This window comes from Camelina sativa, chromosome 11, assembly GCF_030686135.1.
Source record: "Camelina sativa cultivar CO46 ecotype springtype chromosome 11, ASM3068613v1".
In the NCBI taxonomy this organism is placed as follows: domain Eukaryota; kingdom Viridiplantae; phylum Streptophyta; class Magnoliopsida; order Brassicales; family Brassicaceae; genus Camelina; species Camelina sativa.
In genome coordinates this window covers 8,290,442-8,307,302 of record NC_141890.1, presented here as the reverse complement: position 1 = coordinate 8,307,302, position 16,861 = coordinate 8,290,442, and the positions used below count along the sequence as shown (strand labels likewise).

The 16,861-nt window shown below is 38.5% G+C and overlaps 4 protein-coding genes across 5 annotated transcripts; 2 read left to right on the top strand and 2 right to left on the bottom strand.

Moving 5' to 3' along the window:
* Positions 1-37: 37 nt before the first annotated feature.
* On the bottom strand, positions 38-7,407 carry LOC104722524 (uncharacterized). 2 transcript variants are annotated; one of them, XM_010440704.3, is made up of 21 exons: positions 6,556-7,407; positions 6,010-6,182; positions 5,857-5,928; positions 5,568-5,702; positions 5,262-5,380; positions 4,875-5,177; positions 4,584-4,671; positions 4,379-4,484; positions 4,189-4,302; positions 3,578-3,741; positions 3,366-3,486; positions 2,735-2,959; positions 2,461-2,651; positions 2,143-2,310; positions 1,966-2,071; positions 1,671-1,808; positions 1,371-1,532; positions 1,091-1,291; positions 679-873; positions 530-601; positions 38-436 (listed from the first exon to the last, which is right to left on the bottom strand). In XM_010440704.3, the coding sequence occupies exons 1-21, from the start codon at positions 7,009-7,011 to the stop codon at positions 284-286; spliced, it is 3,462 nt and encodes a 1,153-aa protein (XP_010439006.2). In that variant the 5' UTR covers positions 7,012-7,407; the 3' UTR covers positions 38-283. The 2 variants fall into 2 exon arrangements, with proteins under 2 accessions (XP_010439006.2, XP_010439005.2); XM_010440703.3 differs by having other exon boundaries at positions 1,671-1,811; positions 6,556-7,358.
* On the top strand, positions 141-255 carry LOC109127247 (uncharacterized; the record flags this gene model as incomplete). Its single annotated transcript, XM_019231806.2, is given in 2 exon segments — positions 141-158; positions 160-255. Coding segments are annotated over 2 exon segments (114 nt in total), but the record flags the coding sequence as incomplete, so codon positions are not given.
* Positions 7,408-8,026: 619 nt separating the features above from the next.
* On the bottom strand, positions 8,027-12,117 carry LOC104722523 (glucose-6-phosphate isomerase 1, chloroplastic). Its single transcript, XM_010440702.3, has 14 exons — positions 11,297-12,117; positions 11,002-11,124; positions 10,731-10,829; positions 10,552-10,635; positions 10,135-10,278; positions 9,993-10,058; positions 9,750-9,818; positions 9,549-9,656; positions 9,238-9,290; positions 9,008-9,146; positions 8,753-8,909; positions 8,581-8,659; positions 8,420-8,486; positions 8,027-8,333 (listed from the first exon to the last, which is right to left on the bottom strand). Exons 1-14 carry the CDS (start codon positions 11,822-11,824, stop codon positions 8,199-8,201), a joined length of 1,851 nt encoding a protein of 616 aa, XP_010439004.1. The 5' UTR covers positions 11,825-12,117; the 3' UTR covers positions 8,027-8,198.
* A 1,403-nt stretch (positions 12,118-13,520) lies between these two features.
* LOC147933755 (uncharacterized) lies at positions 13,521-14,123 on the top strand. Its single transcript, XM_087472313.1, has one exon. The coding sequence runs from the start codon at positions 13,521-13,523 to the stop codon at positions 14,121-14,123; it is 603 nt and encodes a 200-aa protein (XP_087328439.1).
* Positions 14,124-16,861: the final 2,738 nt, after the last annotated feature.

Genomic DNA, 16,861 nt, shown 5'->3' with positions numbered 1-16,861 from the left:
ACTTTTGGAATCTAATACTTTGTCACGTTCATTCAAATTTAGTAAATAGTTTTGTAGTAAACTTTACTTCATCGTGTTGTTAACTCGTGTCAGATGTGATGCCAGTCTTGTAATATATTGACATTTAGTACTAAAGAAAAATGTGGTAACCATTTTACTTTTATTATACATCTAAAGCTTTCTGAAGGTTTCGACAATTCGCTCCACCAAGCAAAATACTTGCAGCTTCAAGCAGATGAGCAAATGAGATCTGAACCTTGCAGCATTTTTAGCTGTTCGATGCTTAGTAGTAGAATGACTTGGCTTTATTATCTGCAGTGTCCTTGCAAAGAATCGACCGAACCTCCATTATTGATCTAGGAGGCTCCAGGTCTTGCTCTCTTAACGAGTTGCCAAGCAGTTGTTGCATCTGTGCTGCAAATGTATCGTCTAATATCTGAAAATACGCATCATTCCACATAATATTGTAAGATCAGGTGAAGTCTTGACTCATACAATTTAAGTTACTGCAGTTTTTATTGGCACTTACAGAGACAGCAACTCTAGAACCCTTGTACCAAGCTCTATTCTCTTTCCGGTTCTCCAAAAAGGTTAAAACAATCTGTCACGCACAGAAGAAGATTTAGCTCTCCAACACCACAAAACAAATATTCAGGATAGGGCATTAAAAATAGTTACCTGCCCCATTCGATCCCAATATCCTCGAGACAATGCGATAAAGACATGTGTCTCACAAACCGAGTGTAGATGATTCACTGTGTTGGTGAGTTGCTCCTTTAGGTTATTCATTTTGCTTCTGATGTCTGATTCTCCAACGCTTTCTTTAGAATCTTGTAGAATCTTCTTCAACATTGTTGTCTTTTGTAGCTTGCTCTAAAAAGAAACAAAATAAATGATTACCACACAAGCACATACTAAAAGGGAAATTTTCAAACATGCTTTCCAACGAGATAACAAAACAAGATCAAACACTACAAATCATTCTATTTTTGATGCTGAAAACATATATCAATCAGCTTCTTTCTTTTATAAGATTTCAGCCCTATAACATACGAATAGCAAGGAAATAAAAGAGTTAAGGGAAACTCACATTTTCTACAAGTTTTTCAACCACAGCCTGAAGGTAACTACGAAACTTGGCTCTGAGCATCACTGTCACCTCAGAAAGACGATCACCAGGAGCTGCATTCCCACCATCAGGGATGCATGACGACCAAGCTTTAAATTTAGCCTCTATATTAGGCCGTAGAACATCAAGCATCCTCTTCATGGAGTTTAATAGAATACCCAGCTGCACCAAGCAGATACAGAAACATCTCAGCAAACAAATCTTTTTATTTGGGAAAAAAATGTAGGAACATTATGCTCACCTCATCCGGAACTACATATGCAATTACAGATCTTTTAGTCAGCTTTTGGACATATTTGAAACTTAGTTTTTTTGGAGCCAAGTTTTCTTTGAGAGGTGATAAGACATCTGCATACTGCTTCTCCAGAGCTTCCACAGTTGCTTTTTCAACATCAGCAATGGCCTAAAGAAACACAATCAATGTCAGCCTATTCACACCAAACATGTAATGAAGTTGTAAGCTTATAACATGTAATGGTATGTACAAGCAATATCTTCATAATCGCAAAATCAAAAAGCATCAAGGAACAGCTAAACTCACACGCTCCAGAACAAAGATATATTCTGGCCATCTGGAAATGATAACGTGATAGTCTTGAATGGTTTCGTTCAGCCTCTTATACATTTCATCAACAAATGGAGTTGTTGAATGTTGTGTCCTGACTCCAGACCATTTTACCTGCTTGAATGACAGTTCCGTATTGATATGATAAAAAGAAGTTAGTTTGAGGAAAGAGAGACAAGGGAAACTAATTTTGCTTATCCATAGCTTTGATTTGAAATCGAAGACAAAAGAAATCTGAAGGAAACCTCACAAAAAGTATCAGTATACATACCTTATCAAGTTTTAAGGACTCAAGTAATGAAAGGCGTCTATCTTGAATCCAAATCATGATATATAGATGGAACAACTCTTTTGCATCAACACCTCCTTGGATAGGACTGTAAATTGAAATATGATGCCAGTCAAAAATAACAGACAATCAACAAATCAAATAATCTAAACAACCTACCTAATGTTCCAGTTGGAAAGATCACGTTGAAAGTCTGCAGTTGCAATCACAAGCTCTGCAACTGTTGGCGAAGGGCCCGAGGGCGGACATGCAACAAGGAATGCTCGAAGTCTATTGCAGAGATCAGTGCTATATATAGACGCTGACAGGTTTGGAAGGTCAAGGAAACTGCATATAAAAATATAACAAACACAGGGGAAATCAGCAGCTGCTAGAAGATTCTACAAGAGCTTTAATTGCAGTACACACATCTAAACATCTCAATTACAGAAAATTTGATAACATAATGTACAACAGTGGTTCTACTTGCATACTAACCTGGGAAGTATATCTTCATTTTGGATCTCAATATCAGTATAGATCTCATTCTTTACATTCTTGCAGACCATAGTCATTTTCTGGTAAGCAGAGGACATTGCAGATGTATCCCAAAAATTGGGCTCGCTGTTGTTAGCAACAAACTCATCTGTCTCACCCAAGTGCCTTCTAGATCTCTTCTTTGCTGCTGCCTATAATTGAAATGATGCCAAATAGATGAGAAAAATGGCTGATCAAGAGTAAGGTAAGGCAATTGAGAGGCTGTATGCTATACCTGGAAATAATGACAAAGATTAGTCTGATCCTCCGGAGACAAGACATCGTGCAGAAGCGTGTACAATTTCACAGCAGGAGTGAGCGCTGGCGCTGGAACTCCTGATGCAGAACTGACCACATCAATCATTCCAGAAAATGAAGACTCGTCAAGAGATTTGTAGTTCTCGAAGACCAGTTTCAGAATCTGCTCGATCTGGTCCTTGATTTCATTCAGGATCCGATTCTGTTGAAAGCAAAGACACAAAATAAAGATCCTTAAGCAGTCATAAGCAGAAAGTATATTATGCTTCCAAAGAAGAAAAATTCAACAGCAAACAGATTAACTTGGGTGATATTAGATATTGTCTGATGCTTAAATATGTCATGTTAGCAACTACGAGGTTTCTAATCTGTCATTCACCATTGTATTTACATTTTACACCTATGAATATAATGGTGAATAACACAGGAAAATTTCTAGTGTTGTGCTCTAAAGTCAAGTATTATGATCAACGTAAACAAGCTAACTTTAGGGTCATATCATGTCCGTACCTTAACTTGAGGCAAGAAATACGTAACTCCAAAACCCACACACACAAAAAAACCCGCAAAGTAAATTAATAACAGATAACTGCAGAGTGCATATGTACCTCTTGATGACTCAAGGCGCTCTTGCCATTTCCCTTCATGATGACAGGTGTTAATAAGTCATGCACCAAATGGAGACAGTCGGAAGTCGGTGTAGCGACATCCATTACATAGGACAAGTATCTAAAAGCAACAGATAAAGCAAGATAGAGAAAACGGAGTTATAGCATATCGCTCAAATAATAAGAATTAACAGAAAGTGAGTACAATATACCTGAGCTTGGTGTAGACATCTGAAATCCCATAGTAGGTGGCAAATTCTTCCAAAAGCCATTTCCATGAACCATATAACAATAAGTTTCTTTGCTGAAACCGCTGCATTTTCAAGGCCACTTCCAGGACTAGGTCATATGCGACTGTCTCCGCAACAGAACCACACTAAAGGAAGATGAAAAAGGAAATCAATACACCAAAATCAAATTAACACAACATAATGAGTTTTATCGGTGTTCAGAAACATAATCTTCAGAGGATAGAAGATATATCTTCAAAAAGTTTTGAGAAACGTTTCAATTAATGGACTTAGAAATGAACGAACTGAATGACGAGCTGAAAATACCTTAATTAGCACTTAGATAACCATAACAACTTATCAAGTCTAAAATCAACAAATATAGTAAGATAATATTTTCTGGTCAAAACAGCTTAGTACTATGAACAAGAGAAGAGGCTATTGCTGTACGAGATAAAGCTTTAAATATGGTTAGTAAATGGACTGCTCGAGTCTCTCTTAGTATACAACAAAGAAATGCCAGTCCACTAACAGAGCGCAAATCAGAAGAGAGATTACCAACAGAATATATAATGAGTCATTTGTTAACCCACCTTCAAATGGCTGTTATCATCAAAACTTGCCGAATAGTCAATATAGAGCTGGAGTCTGCCCACAAGTTGATGTTCTGGCTCACGAAAAACAGACCACCAACGAACTTTCTCAGCCTGTATGGTATGTTTTCTTCATTAGAAGCATTTGAAACATAGCAACAAATTAAAAAGGCAAGTCAAAGCAACTTACCGAATCTTCAGAAATATTAGCTAGTTGGACAAGCACACGCCCAAAATCCTTCCCCGTCGGATCAAGGATCTCAACAATCAGATCATCTCCATGACTATCAGGAAAGCTGTTGAATTTCCATACAATTTGTCAGACATCACACATATGGAAAGTTGCCCCACGTGGTTTTGGGAGAGTGGAAAGAAGAGTGGGGAACAGAACATACAAAACATGGCTTTCACCAGATCCGGGTTGCATCACAATGGCATCATCTTCAGCTAAGCTTTTCAATCTTAACTTACACGAGTATGTTTCTGAATGACAGAACCAAACGATCAATCAATATTTATTAAAGTTCTTGTACAAAAACAGAGAGTAGAGAAGTGGGAAACATGGAGATACAATTTCTTTTTAACTCACATACTGGCATATATATGGCATATTATCGTTAAAAACTAGGATGCTAAGTAAAGTTTATTCTCCCCGAATAGGCAAGTAGTTAATAATTTTCACATACCTTGTACAACATCATAAGACGTTGAATTGTTACGTAGACTTGTGACACCAGTTTTCAGGAGACCAGAGACTTGTTTTAAGTACTGTGTACTGGCATGCACATATGCCAGACTTTGACGAGGAAGAGATGAACCATTGGCCGGTACACGGACATGGATCTTCCTAAGAGCCCGCCATCCAGAAAATAAGCGTGTTGACATATTGGAAAAGTGAATCCGGATTTTCTCGAACTTTATCAATGATGGCTTCAAAGATGATATACTACAGCCAGTTGGACCATCCAAAACTGTTTTAACACGTCGTACTGAACAAGCAGACAAATTTATTTTACGACTATTGATTATAAGAGGGGTAGCCAGAAAGCAGATGGAACAAAATTCAAGTTTACCTTGCACCTTCATTTTGCCAATATTTTTTTTTGGTTTAGGCGCAACTCCTTCGTGCGCAGCTTGTGAAGATCGCTTCGCCAGAAGCTCCTCCTCTGATTGCAAAAGGAGCTGCTGCAACCTGTTAGTCAGTATTAGCCCAAGTACAGATCTGTTATTCAGTAATTTGGAGGCATGAGGACGAAAAAATATCCTTCAACTTCAGTTTGCATCAAGAAATCTAAACTATCTATCAAGGCAATAATATAGAGAATTTGAAGAATACATATGCAAACTAAGAAATGAGCTTGGAAATATAATAAACTCACCCAAATGCTTCTCGTAGAAGAGCACACTCATTTTCCAAAAACATGGGAGCCTCCATGCAACCCGTTGACCACGCATGCAGGCAAAGTCGTACACATGCATCATAGGAAACAACAGCATGCCATGGCCCACGAGAACTGTATCAGGGTACATAAAGAAGCGACAGAGTGATTAAAAAGAATACTACTTGTTTACTAAACTGACTGAAGATAACATCGGGTTTTCCCTATGTATCTAGTGATCTACATCGAATTTCTCAAGCAATGAAAAAACTAATCAGAGCAGAACTACCTCGCATGAAAAGTTGGTAACCGAGCTGGATGTTGATCAGGTGGCCCAGATGACTCAGAAGCAGCACTACGTCTATAGGAATAGAAGCAAAAAGTGAATATGGTTTATCAAACTGAGAACTTATTTCATCTAACAAGCAAAAAAAGGAAATACCTATTAAAGTGGCCAGTCTTTCTACTTTCTACACAATCTCCTGTTTTGACTTCTGAAACCTGAACGCTTGAAGTTTCTGGTTTAATTTCTTCAGATTCCTCTGCTGCCCCGGAAAATGGAGGGGCACTGGGTATATCGCTCACTTCTTTAGAAGAAAACGTCTCATCAGGCTCCTGCAATATAAACAAGAGGTTTGAGAAGATCAATAAGGAAACAAATCCTATAAGCATCATTGTTGTTCCACAACTATACGAGGGAAGAAAAGCAAGTCTTGCTTAGTGATACATAAAGACCTTTTAGCATCAGCTAAAGCACAAACTCATGACCAGATTTTGACATCGTTATGACGATTATCACAAAATCCAAATCTTCAGACCAAAATCAAATAAGATGAGAACAAAACGCGATTGCAAAAACCATTCCATATCTGCCATTTTATTAGTAATTTTAGCTCTAAGAACGCGGAATAATCATCCATCAAACTAAATGTCATCAAACTAAATGTTCTACGATCAGAGATTTTAACTCGAAAGGTTAAGGTTAAACCTTCTCGACGGTTGCTCTCCCGTTCGTCTTAGGGAAGTGAGTTCGTTCCACCTGAGATACGCCGCCACCAATCCTCCCAGCTGTCGGCGGTGGAGGAGAAAATTGCGAGCTAGTAGCAGAATCCGTGGATTCATCCTCCTCGTCAGTATCACCATCAAATCTGGGTCCCGTTAGTTCGCAAGCACCGACCAAAGTCTCTCTTGATGAGCTCACCTCGGAGTAAGTATAATAAGACGGGTTTCTACCGTAGCTGCGACCAACGGCGCTGGAGACTCTACTGTCCTCGGGAGACGAGTCGAGAGACGCGTCCTCGGAATTAGTACTCATACCGTCTTCGGAAGTGACGTCAGTATCGGCCACCGCTAGGGTTTTGGTGACCGGAACAGGAGCTGAAGGAGATACGCGGCCGTCACGAACCTTGGGAGCAGGTAATCTCAATTGTCCGTCGGGGATCATCGCGAAATGTGAAGTTGAAATCGAAGCACAAGTGCTATTTAGTTGGGAAGGAAGTTGCTAAAATTGAGCCAAATCCAAATGAAGTCTTGCTTTAGAAGAGAGATTTGTGGAAGAACTCAGAGAAAAACCTTCACAGATCGAGAAGAGAGAGTGGGAAGACTAGGAAAGCTTAATCAGGAAGCTTTCACCGAGAAGAGAGAGTGGGAGAGAGACGATTGAAATCTGTGTGCACACTTCTTCAATATGATTTTTGTTTTTTTCTTTTTTTTTTTTAAATTTACTTTTTGATTCTCTTTTTTAATTTGAAAAAAAAAAAAAAAATGGGAATTCAAATTTGGGAAAGGGGTAGAGAAGAAAGGCAATCGAGTGGGTATGAAGACCTCCAAGAACGGTGTCGTTTAGTACGCTCACGGGGGAGCTGGACTTAACGGGTAGGTGACGTGGAAAAGTAATTTAGCATTATAATTTATATAAATGGTTTTTGAAAATGGACGAAAAGGAGTTGTAACGTTATGATTTTTGTAATTTGTTGTTATGGTAGGCTACTAAATAGGTGATGGTGGGGACAACTGGACTCGACTGGTGGTCTTGTTTTCTACCATTTTCTTTTGTCAAAGTATTCCATTTGAATTTCAAAAGTGGGTTATTGAAAGTTATTTTGGAAAATTATGAGCCTTTGATTATATAAAGCTTTACTTGAATGTTTGGTAGTATTAAAAACTTGTGTAAAAAAAGTATGTTTTATTGAAGAAAAGAAGGGGAAGTCCATCACAAATAAGAAACATATCACTTTGCTTGAGTTGCAAAACTGTCAAATACTATCTAACCACATGGAGGATGTTTGTTGAGCTTCTTTACCTGCTGATTTGATTAAGCTTTTGTTTGTGTATATATGAAGTGTTGAGATGCAACAAAAGGATACCTAACCAAAAAACAAGCATAAGAAGAGTGTTGATACCATTGTTGCCTGATTGATTGATGTATCATCTCCAATGTTTTCATTACAATCAACATATTCCACACTCTGAACTGAAATTATCATTATTTTGAAACAAAGTACACAAGTGTTTCCTGGCCCTTATTGAAAATCCTTTTCTCCTTTTCAAAATCATAGACATGGCAGAAATAAATAAGGAATGGAGAGAATGAGAACTCTTTGGAGTTTTTGAGAAAGTGTTGGGGGTTTATTATGCGTACAGGTCATCCACATTGCACTCTCCCAGATACACTTTGATGCTCCGTGGCGATCCACAGTTCCCTTCAGCTATCAGAACTCTGTCGTTTGCAGACATGTGCGCTATGATCTTGTATATCATCTCTATCTGCAATTTCAAAGATAAAAGACTTCTTGATACGTCCAATCCCGAAAAGTTACAAATAAAATAAACTGCAAGGATTTAGACGTTACTTCCTCAGGAGCATGGCAACGATCGGCTATCTCTTCCAATGTCAATGGCTCTACCGGATCTTTACACCTGCAGGCAGATAAAGAAAATTACAATATAAGTGATCTCTCTCGAGTCTTGACACAAGATTTGACAGGAGAAGCGGATATGGTCTGATACTTACGTGGCTTCATTAAGAACTGACAACACCCGCTTTTGCAGAGCCAGAACTTCTGCTGCTGCCTTTTTGCCGGCTTCCACACCTGTAACCGTTGTTTCATTCAGATTTATAGTAAACAAAATTCAGTTAGGCAATTACAAAACCCCGGTTTCAGATTCGGGAGGAATATCTCTACCGGGTTGGTGGTAAGCATTTATGTTCACAATAGAGGCATACAATCCGACCGCTCTTTCATAAAGAGCTATAAGAGCCCCAACAGATCTTGGTGTCACTTCCTCGATAGTAACACTAATGGATTCTCTACCGTTTGCATATAATGCAGATCTAGTTCCCTGGACAAATTCAAACCAGCTTATCAGCTAGGAAGATAGTCTAAATACAGTGTGTGTAAAGAGTGAAGAAGATCTTTTAATTCGTGCGAAATTCAGACCTGAAGCATCCCAAAGAGGTAGTCTCCACAAGTGACACCTGGTTCAAGCTCCCAATCGTGACCTGGGGGTCTATCCCGTAACACTTCTATAAAGGTTGCAAAGAAATTGGGCACACCCTCTCTCAGCTGTTGAATGTAGCTAGTGAAATAAGAAAATTAAATACTGTTGCATAAGAGCTCCATTTTTGCTATGTCTCGATAAGAAAACTATTTGAATAAAGAAAACTCACGCATGCTGATCTGTGCTCCCCTTGTTCCCATACACAGTTAACCCTTGATTAACCTGCAAATTCGAATAAACGTTCTAGGGATCACACACTCGTAAAAACAGGGTTGAGGAAACAGTACACAGGTTTCAATTCTTCCATGAAGGCGGTGTAACAAACTGAACTCAATCATGCACACAAGCAATTACGTAACCCAGATCTTAAGATTTCTAGGAGTGGTATTAAATGAAAGACCAATTTACACTTCTCAGTAAATTCTCATGAACCACCGTTCGGAAGTATTGCGGTGAAAATTAAAGAAAGTGTATGCTTACAGTGTTACCGTCAAGATCAAACTCCTTTCCCAGTGATTCCATGACCAGCTGCTGCAGATACCGACTGAATAGTAATAAGCTATCCTTGTAAGGAAGAACGACCATATCCTGTAAAGGAAAGGAAAAAGAATTAAAAGGGCAAATAAGAACTCAATCTCCTTGCTAGTCTTAGACACTCTCGAAAAAGTTGAGGGAAAGTACCTTGGAGCCAACACCATCTGAAGCCCAGTACCAACACATAGCTAAGAGAGCAGCAGGGTTATTTTTTATCTGAAAGAAGAAAGAAATTTATAGGCTAGAGTGAGTCATGGTTAGTATCTAAAGTGTATGAGTTAGGAAACCAACCTTGTGATATAATATTCTACTAAAACCCTGGTAAGTAAATTCATCTTCAACAAACAAGAAGTGGTAGTTTTAAAACAAGCTGCAACAAGTAAGACTTACCGAAGTTGTTCTAGTGGCCTCATCCATTATTTTGGCACCGGTAAGCATCTCTCTAATATTAATCCCCTATACAATGGCAGTGCATTAGCATACAAAAAAGCAATGAGTGATCATACTAAGTTTAAGCTTATGTACCAAGTACCTGTAGTGCTGCTGGAAGCAAACCAACTGCAGACATTATTGATGTTCTTCCACCCACCCAGTCATACATAGGAAATCTAGCTAGCCAACCTTCAATTCTGGCTGTATTATCCAGCAACGAGTTTTCTTGGGTTATTGCAACACCCTGCATATGCATACAGCGGGAAATAGCTGCTGAGGAACTACAGTTGGGCAGAAGTTGAAGCTAAATTATATGCAATACATCTGAAGTTGTCTAAATGATCCATGGAAAGCCAGTTTTTACTCTGTTGTAACTGAGATAAATTACTGGTTCCACTTAACTCAGATTACTTCTAGCTGTGTAAACCAGTTGGGCTTTTAGAAACAGCATTTTTCCCATATTCATGGAGACATGGATTTCAGAATATAAGCGGAAACAAAAACCTGAGATTAACACCTGTTTTGAGAAATTCAGACCAGCGTCACGGAATGCTTTCTGCACTTCCAAAAGTCCATTTCTAGTTTCAGGAGTACCTCCACTCTGAGAAACACGTAAAATACTAAGTCATACTCGCCAATATCAAGACCAACCATCATATAAAACAGCCTGTGTCAACAACGGTATATAGTACACACCTTTGAGATAACAATCACTAAAGTCGTAGCAAGCTCTGCCCCAAGTTGTGCAACCTGATGATCGATTCCAGCAGGGTCGGTGTTGTCGATGAATCTTATCTATCAACACCATAAAAGCACAAAAAAAACCATACACAGCAAATCAGATACTTTGGATCAGAAAAAATCTAAGACAAGAGATCCTTACACCAGGCAAAGATAAGACTGGAGCCAAGAGTGTGAACAGCAAGGGAATGCAAATGTTGACTAGAATTAGAACAGTGTGAGATACCTTCAACGGAGGATTATCAGGAGCCAAGGCCTCAGCGACAAATTGAGGTCCAAGAGCCGAACCTCCAATGCCTACTGAAAGTATCTGAGTAAAACGACCCTCAGGAGAAGTTGGTGGCTTTATCTGCAATGTAGAAACAAATTTGAGTAGGTCTCGCAAGCAAACAAGAATCAGAAGGTGAGCTAAGCAAGACACTCTGCAAAGAACTATTTTTTTCCAAGATCAGCTATGCTATTGACTGAGGCCAATCGCAAATGATCAGAATACCCAAACAAGGTGGGATCGAATACTAAACCTTGCCAGAGATGATGTCGTCGGAGAAAGCGCAGATAGAATTAAGTGTATTCTCGATCAAGGTCTTCAAAGTGGGTTTGGGTGCGAGCGTAGAGTCCCTAAGCCAATAATGTCCAACCATCCTTCCTTCATCTGGATTCGCTATAGACCCTTTTTCAAGATCCTCCATAGCCTTAAACGCAGCCTGAAACCGGGGCTCCATCTCGGCCACAAACTCGTCGGTAAACCCGACCCGGCTGACATCGAGATACAGCCCGAGGTCTTTCTGCTGATAAAACCAATCGAGGTATCGCTTCCACAACGCATCCGGATCTTTCACAAGCTCTTTCTTCTTCGCATCCGAGTGAGAAATGTCGCGCGCCAAGGAACGAGCCGAGGAGAGAGTCAACGGTAGGTTGATGGTGGGTTTGGAGGTATGTGGGAAAGAGAAGGAATCACGGGATTGCGCCGGCGGCAATGCTTTAAAGGAGAGGTTTTTGGAAGGTTTGAGAGATGGGGAAGAAGAGTAGAGGCCTGAGAGAGAGGCCATCTTAGAGAGACAGCGATGTTTACGAGGGAAGAGAGAGAGAGAGTCTACAACAATGGAGAGAGAGAGAAAGGGTGGAGCTTTGTATTTATATTAGAGGGATCCGTTTAGTTTGTTCCGGTTTGATTGATATTAGGGAGGAACCAATGAACAGAGATGAGTTGGGGAAAGAGATTTTTGTCCTTTGGTGGGAGCGAACGGCCCTGCTTAGATTAGGATTCTCACAAAGTCACAAGCTTTATCACTCACTCTTATTCTATGACGACTATACTACTTATACTATACTATATTGTCTCAATAGAGATACCATTTTGGGTGGCATCATATTCTATTTTATTTCGCATGGCCCGCCATTTCAAATGTTCTCTTCTCTTTTCTATTCAGAATCAATCAATCAACTACCACTCTTTTTAGTTGAAAAAAAACAAAACTAGCACTTCAAACCATCTCGTCTGCAGTATGATGAACACGGTATGTGTTTGGGATGAAATGTTAAGTTTAATTTGTTTGTGTTTGGGATGAAATGTTGAGTTTAATTTGTTGATTCGTAGTATGGTTGTTCTTCAAATAACTTATAGTTTGCGAGACTCCCAAAATACAAATTTGATAATTAGAGGACAAACAAGACACAAAATATTAATCTATAGAAAACACTGATTTGGTTAGTGGTGGTTATTTGTTTCATTCAGTAATGATTTGTTTTGTTTGGCAATGATTCATGGTTCGTCTGTAATGATTTTGACCGATTTAACTCACATACAAACGGACCAATTGACAGCTATAAATATGTTTTTAAACTGAGAATTCATCTACAAAAGTCTTTATTATATATACTGTAGTAGATTTTACATAAGATTTTTTTTAAGAAATAAAAAGGATAAGTTATATACAAACATCTAAATTCATTGTCTCATTAAGAAAGAACAGTTACCAAATGGTTCAAACAATTCAACTACAATTAGTCAAACTAATCTATCTCCAATCTAATCAATGGTATGGATAAGTGGATTTTTGATGAGTTACCAAGGAGACCATGCAATAAAGAACAAATGATTAATTTGAATCTCCAAGTCTCGGAGCTCATAAACACTCAGGGTGACTGGAATCTCCAGAGCTTACAGGAACTTTTTCCTCGGTGTGATGTCATCAAAATTAGATCCTTCCCTCCGGATTGTCGCTTACATGATAGGTTGGTGTGGGCGTATACCAATGATGGGAAATACTCTGTTAAGAGTGGATATTGGCTGATATCTAAAGATTTTGCGGGGTGTGGTGGGGAATCAGAAAGTTCACAAGCTTTGAATGTGTTGAAAGGAAGATTTGGACAGTGGAGACGGCTCCAAAAATCAGAATGTTCCTCTGGAGAGTGCTATCTGGTGCTTTGGCGGTTGTAGATTGTCTAAGGAGGCATGGTTTACAAATTAATCCTACTTGCCAAATTTGTCAGACTGAAGAAGAAACTGTCTCGTATGTTTTGTTTAAATGTTCTTTTGCGACAGAGGTTTGGTCTGCAACTGCTTTACCAATGCCAGTCCAAGGTTTTTCAACATCGCTCTTAGAGGATATTGAATATTTGTTGTTGTTACTTACTAAAACTGAAGTTCCCTTGAGATTGTGGGTTGCTATACCTTGGATACTTTGGGAGATTTGGAAGGCACGTAACTCGGTGGTGTAAACTAGTAGGGTACAAGATCCTCACATGTTAATTGCGGGTGCAGTGGTAGATGCTGAGGAATGGTTAAAACAGAACAGATTGCAAAACCAGGAACAAAGTCATGGTTCGGGTGGGGGAAGAGCTCTGTTCCTACAAAAGAAATGGACTAGACCGGCTGTTGGAACGCTTAAATGTAACTTATGTGCCTCTTGGGTCAACAGTCAATTTTTTGCTGGTGGAGCTTGGATCCTTAGGAATCATGTTGGTGATGTATTGTTTTATTCCCGCCACGCTTTTCTACCGACAGTGAATCGAATTGCTGCAGAGCTGCAATGTCTACTATGGTTTCTTGAGAGTTTGCGGGATTTACATATATTGTCGTGTGAGGTTTGGACAGATTGTGGGGCAGTAATGCGTGCTCTTGAGAGACCCCAGGATTGGCCTAAGTATCGTTCAAGTCCTTATAAGATTGGTCAGGTTCTCAATCAAATGCAGGTTGTTTCGGTCCATTTGGCGACACCAAAGTCGAACGGAGTGGCGCGGTCGATTGCGAAAAGTGTCACATGTGACGGTAGGTTGAATACTTATTTAGCTTTAGGTGGTCCTACTTGGTTACATGAGCAAATTGAACGAGAGGGCCGTGGTTAGTATCGAGTTACCGAGGTTATATCGTTTGTTTTTGGTTTTCGACTTCTCTTTCTCTTTGTATTTGTCATTGTCGAACTTTTTCCTATTATTGAAATGCAGACAATTAAAAAAATCAAATCAATGGTAGTTGAGAGTCAATTACAGATAAATGGTATTTATTTTTTTATTTTATTTTTCATAAAATGTCAGTAAAAAAAGTATCTAGTTCTCTTAAATCCAAAAAAGAAAAATCCAATTGAGAGAGATATATGTAAAGTTAATTTGCACGAGGAATGAATCTGACACAAAGACTTTGACTGGTAACATGTGTTACTATTGACTTATGTTGAGTTATGGACTCAACTCAAATTTTATTCAAAAATGTTACCAATCACTAACAAAACTAAATTTTTTAAAGTTGATTTTGAATAATCATGTGTTATGGTTGATGTAAAAGTTTGAGGTATATCCTTTGTAAAATTGTTAACTTAAAAGATTATTCAACATCATGGAAATTGTCATGTGTTAGAGTTGAGTTATCAGTTTTTTAAATTATTCAATTGATTATTTTTTAAAATAATATTTGTTATTTGTTTCTATTTTTATGCTACGCACCCGTAAACAACTTTGGTCAAATATTTTTCTAAAATTTTCTAGTTTTCATCAGACTCTTTCAAAAGAAAAAAGTTGTTCCTACTATTTTATTCGTTGTTGAAACGTACACGGAAATTTTAAGCTGTATATGTTATGTGGGATTCTTTCAAGAGCAAATACGATGCTTTGAGAAATAAGTGGAATGCTTATAAGAGGCTGAAAAATTTCACTGGAATACACTATGATCAGAACACGAGTTTGATTTACATGGATCCGGACTGGTGGGTTGACCGTGAAAAGGTATTTTCTTTTTTATTTTTTTTCTGTAGTTTAAATTAGTTAATTTATATATTAATAGTAACTTAAGGTTATGTATTATTTTTTGTAAATCCAGAAATAAGCTTGTTTGTAATACATATTTTATTTTGCTAGCTATCATATTAATATTCTTAAAAATATTGTGCAGGAGATACCATATGCCAAAATTATCCGTGAAGAAGGAATTCCCCATATGGAGCTTATGAGACACATATTTGGTTGTCAAGGCAGTAAACCAGAAGCTATGTACCCAACTCATAAGCAAGATGCAAACAATACTGAGGTAGATGAGAGGCAATCAGAGGACAAGTTCGTTCCGATAGTCGTAGATGATGATGGAGATGATTCAAACCGTACTCCTACAAAGGATGCACATCTACAGTCTCAAACCATCACAAACGAATCTCCTCCACTGTCGCCAATTGGTCCAGCGAAGCGGTCAGCTAAAAAACAATCACGTGTTACTCCATACCCAAGTAATCGAGGGAAATATGTACTACGGAGTGGAGAAAAGAACATGCCACGAAGAAGAACGGCATTTGAAACTGAGATGGGTGGACAATTCAAAGAAATGATGGAATTTCTTCGTGCTCAAGTAGAAGAGGCAAGAGAATGTAGAGAAAAGAATGAAGCTACACCATACAAAGAGGCATATGGAGTCTTGCAATCAATTCAAGGTGGACAGATTTTTGGTGGGCGTGTATCAAAGTACTAAAGGAGGATCTCTTTGCCCGAGAAATGATGGTCTCTAGTGAAAATGATCATGATAAGATCATATTCTTGGAGGGTTATACGGGATATGATCGTAACGGAGATTTCATTGGAAATCGTCTCAATAATTTGCAAAGTTGCCAAAGAGGTCCTCCAAGTGTCAACCTGGATTTGAACATCCGTAACACAAACATGGAGAGTCACGAAGAATTCAATGCTCCATCTCATACAGCGCTCATGTCATTATTCAAAGAGATAGGGTATGAAGGAGAAACCAAGAAAATGGGTTGTGATGGAGAATCAAGTCAGACGAAGACTTTTAATCTAGAAGATTAAAAATCTTTTAATAATATTCTTTTTCCTTTTTCTAATGCATTTTAGGTTAAGTTTTTTTTTTTGTTTTTTTGTTTTTGGTTTAATGCTAAGAAATTAGTTCTATTTTGCTTAATGTTACATGGTTTATGATTAATAAAATAATTAAGTTCTAATCCTAGTTTTTTTATTCTCATCTATTTATAGGTCATACGATTAAACGAGTTGTATTCTCGGGGTTTAGAAAATCTTACAGAAGACGAGTTGCTAGAGTTGTACAATCTAGAAGATGATGAGTATATGGATACGATAATGCAGCCTTTGATGGAGTATTACAATCGTTATTTTTCTAAACAACCAATGGCGGAAGAACGAGGATTAGGTTGGCAAAACCTTGAAAGGCAGATTCGTAACAAGCCGGTAAATCGTATGAACATGTTAAGGATGCATCCGGAAGCATTCAAGAACCTGTGCACAACGCTGGAGCAACGTTACAACTTACGGAGTACCGATAATATCAGTATTGATGAGATGGTGGCAATATTTTTGGTTACATGCGGTCAAAATGCATCTCAACGCTTTGTTGGAATGACTTTTGGTCGTTCCCAAGAGACTACTTATCGAAAGTTCCATGAGGTACTGGACGCTGTAGAGAGACTAGCATGTGAGTATTTAAAAACTCCAACAACAACATCACTCCAGCACTATCCTCGTAAGTTACAAGAAGATTCAAGATATTGGCCTTTCTTTAGTGGATTTGTTGGAGCACTTGATGGAACGCATGTCAAAATAATGGTTGGAGGTAGTGATGCAGTTGGGTATTT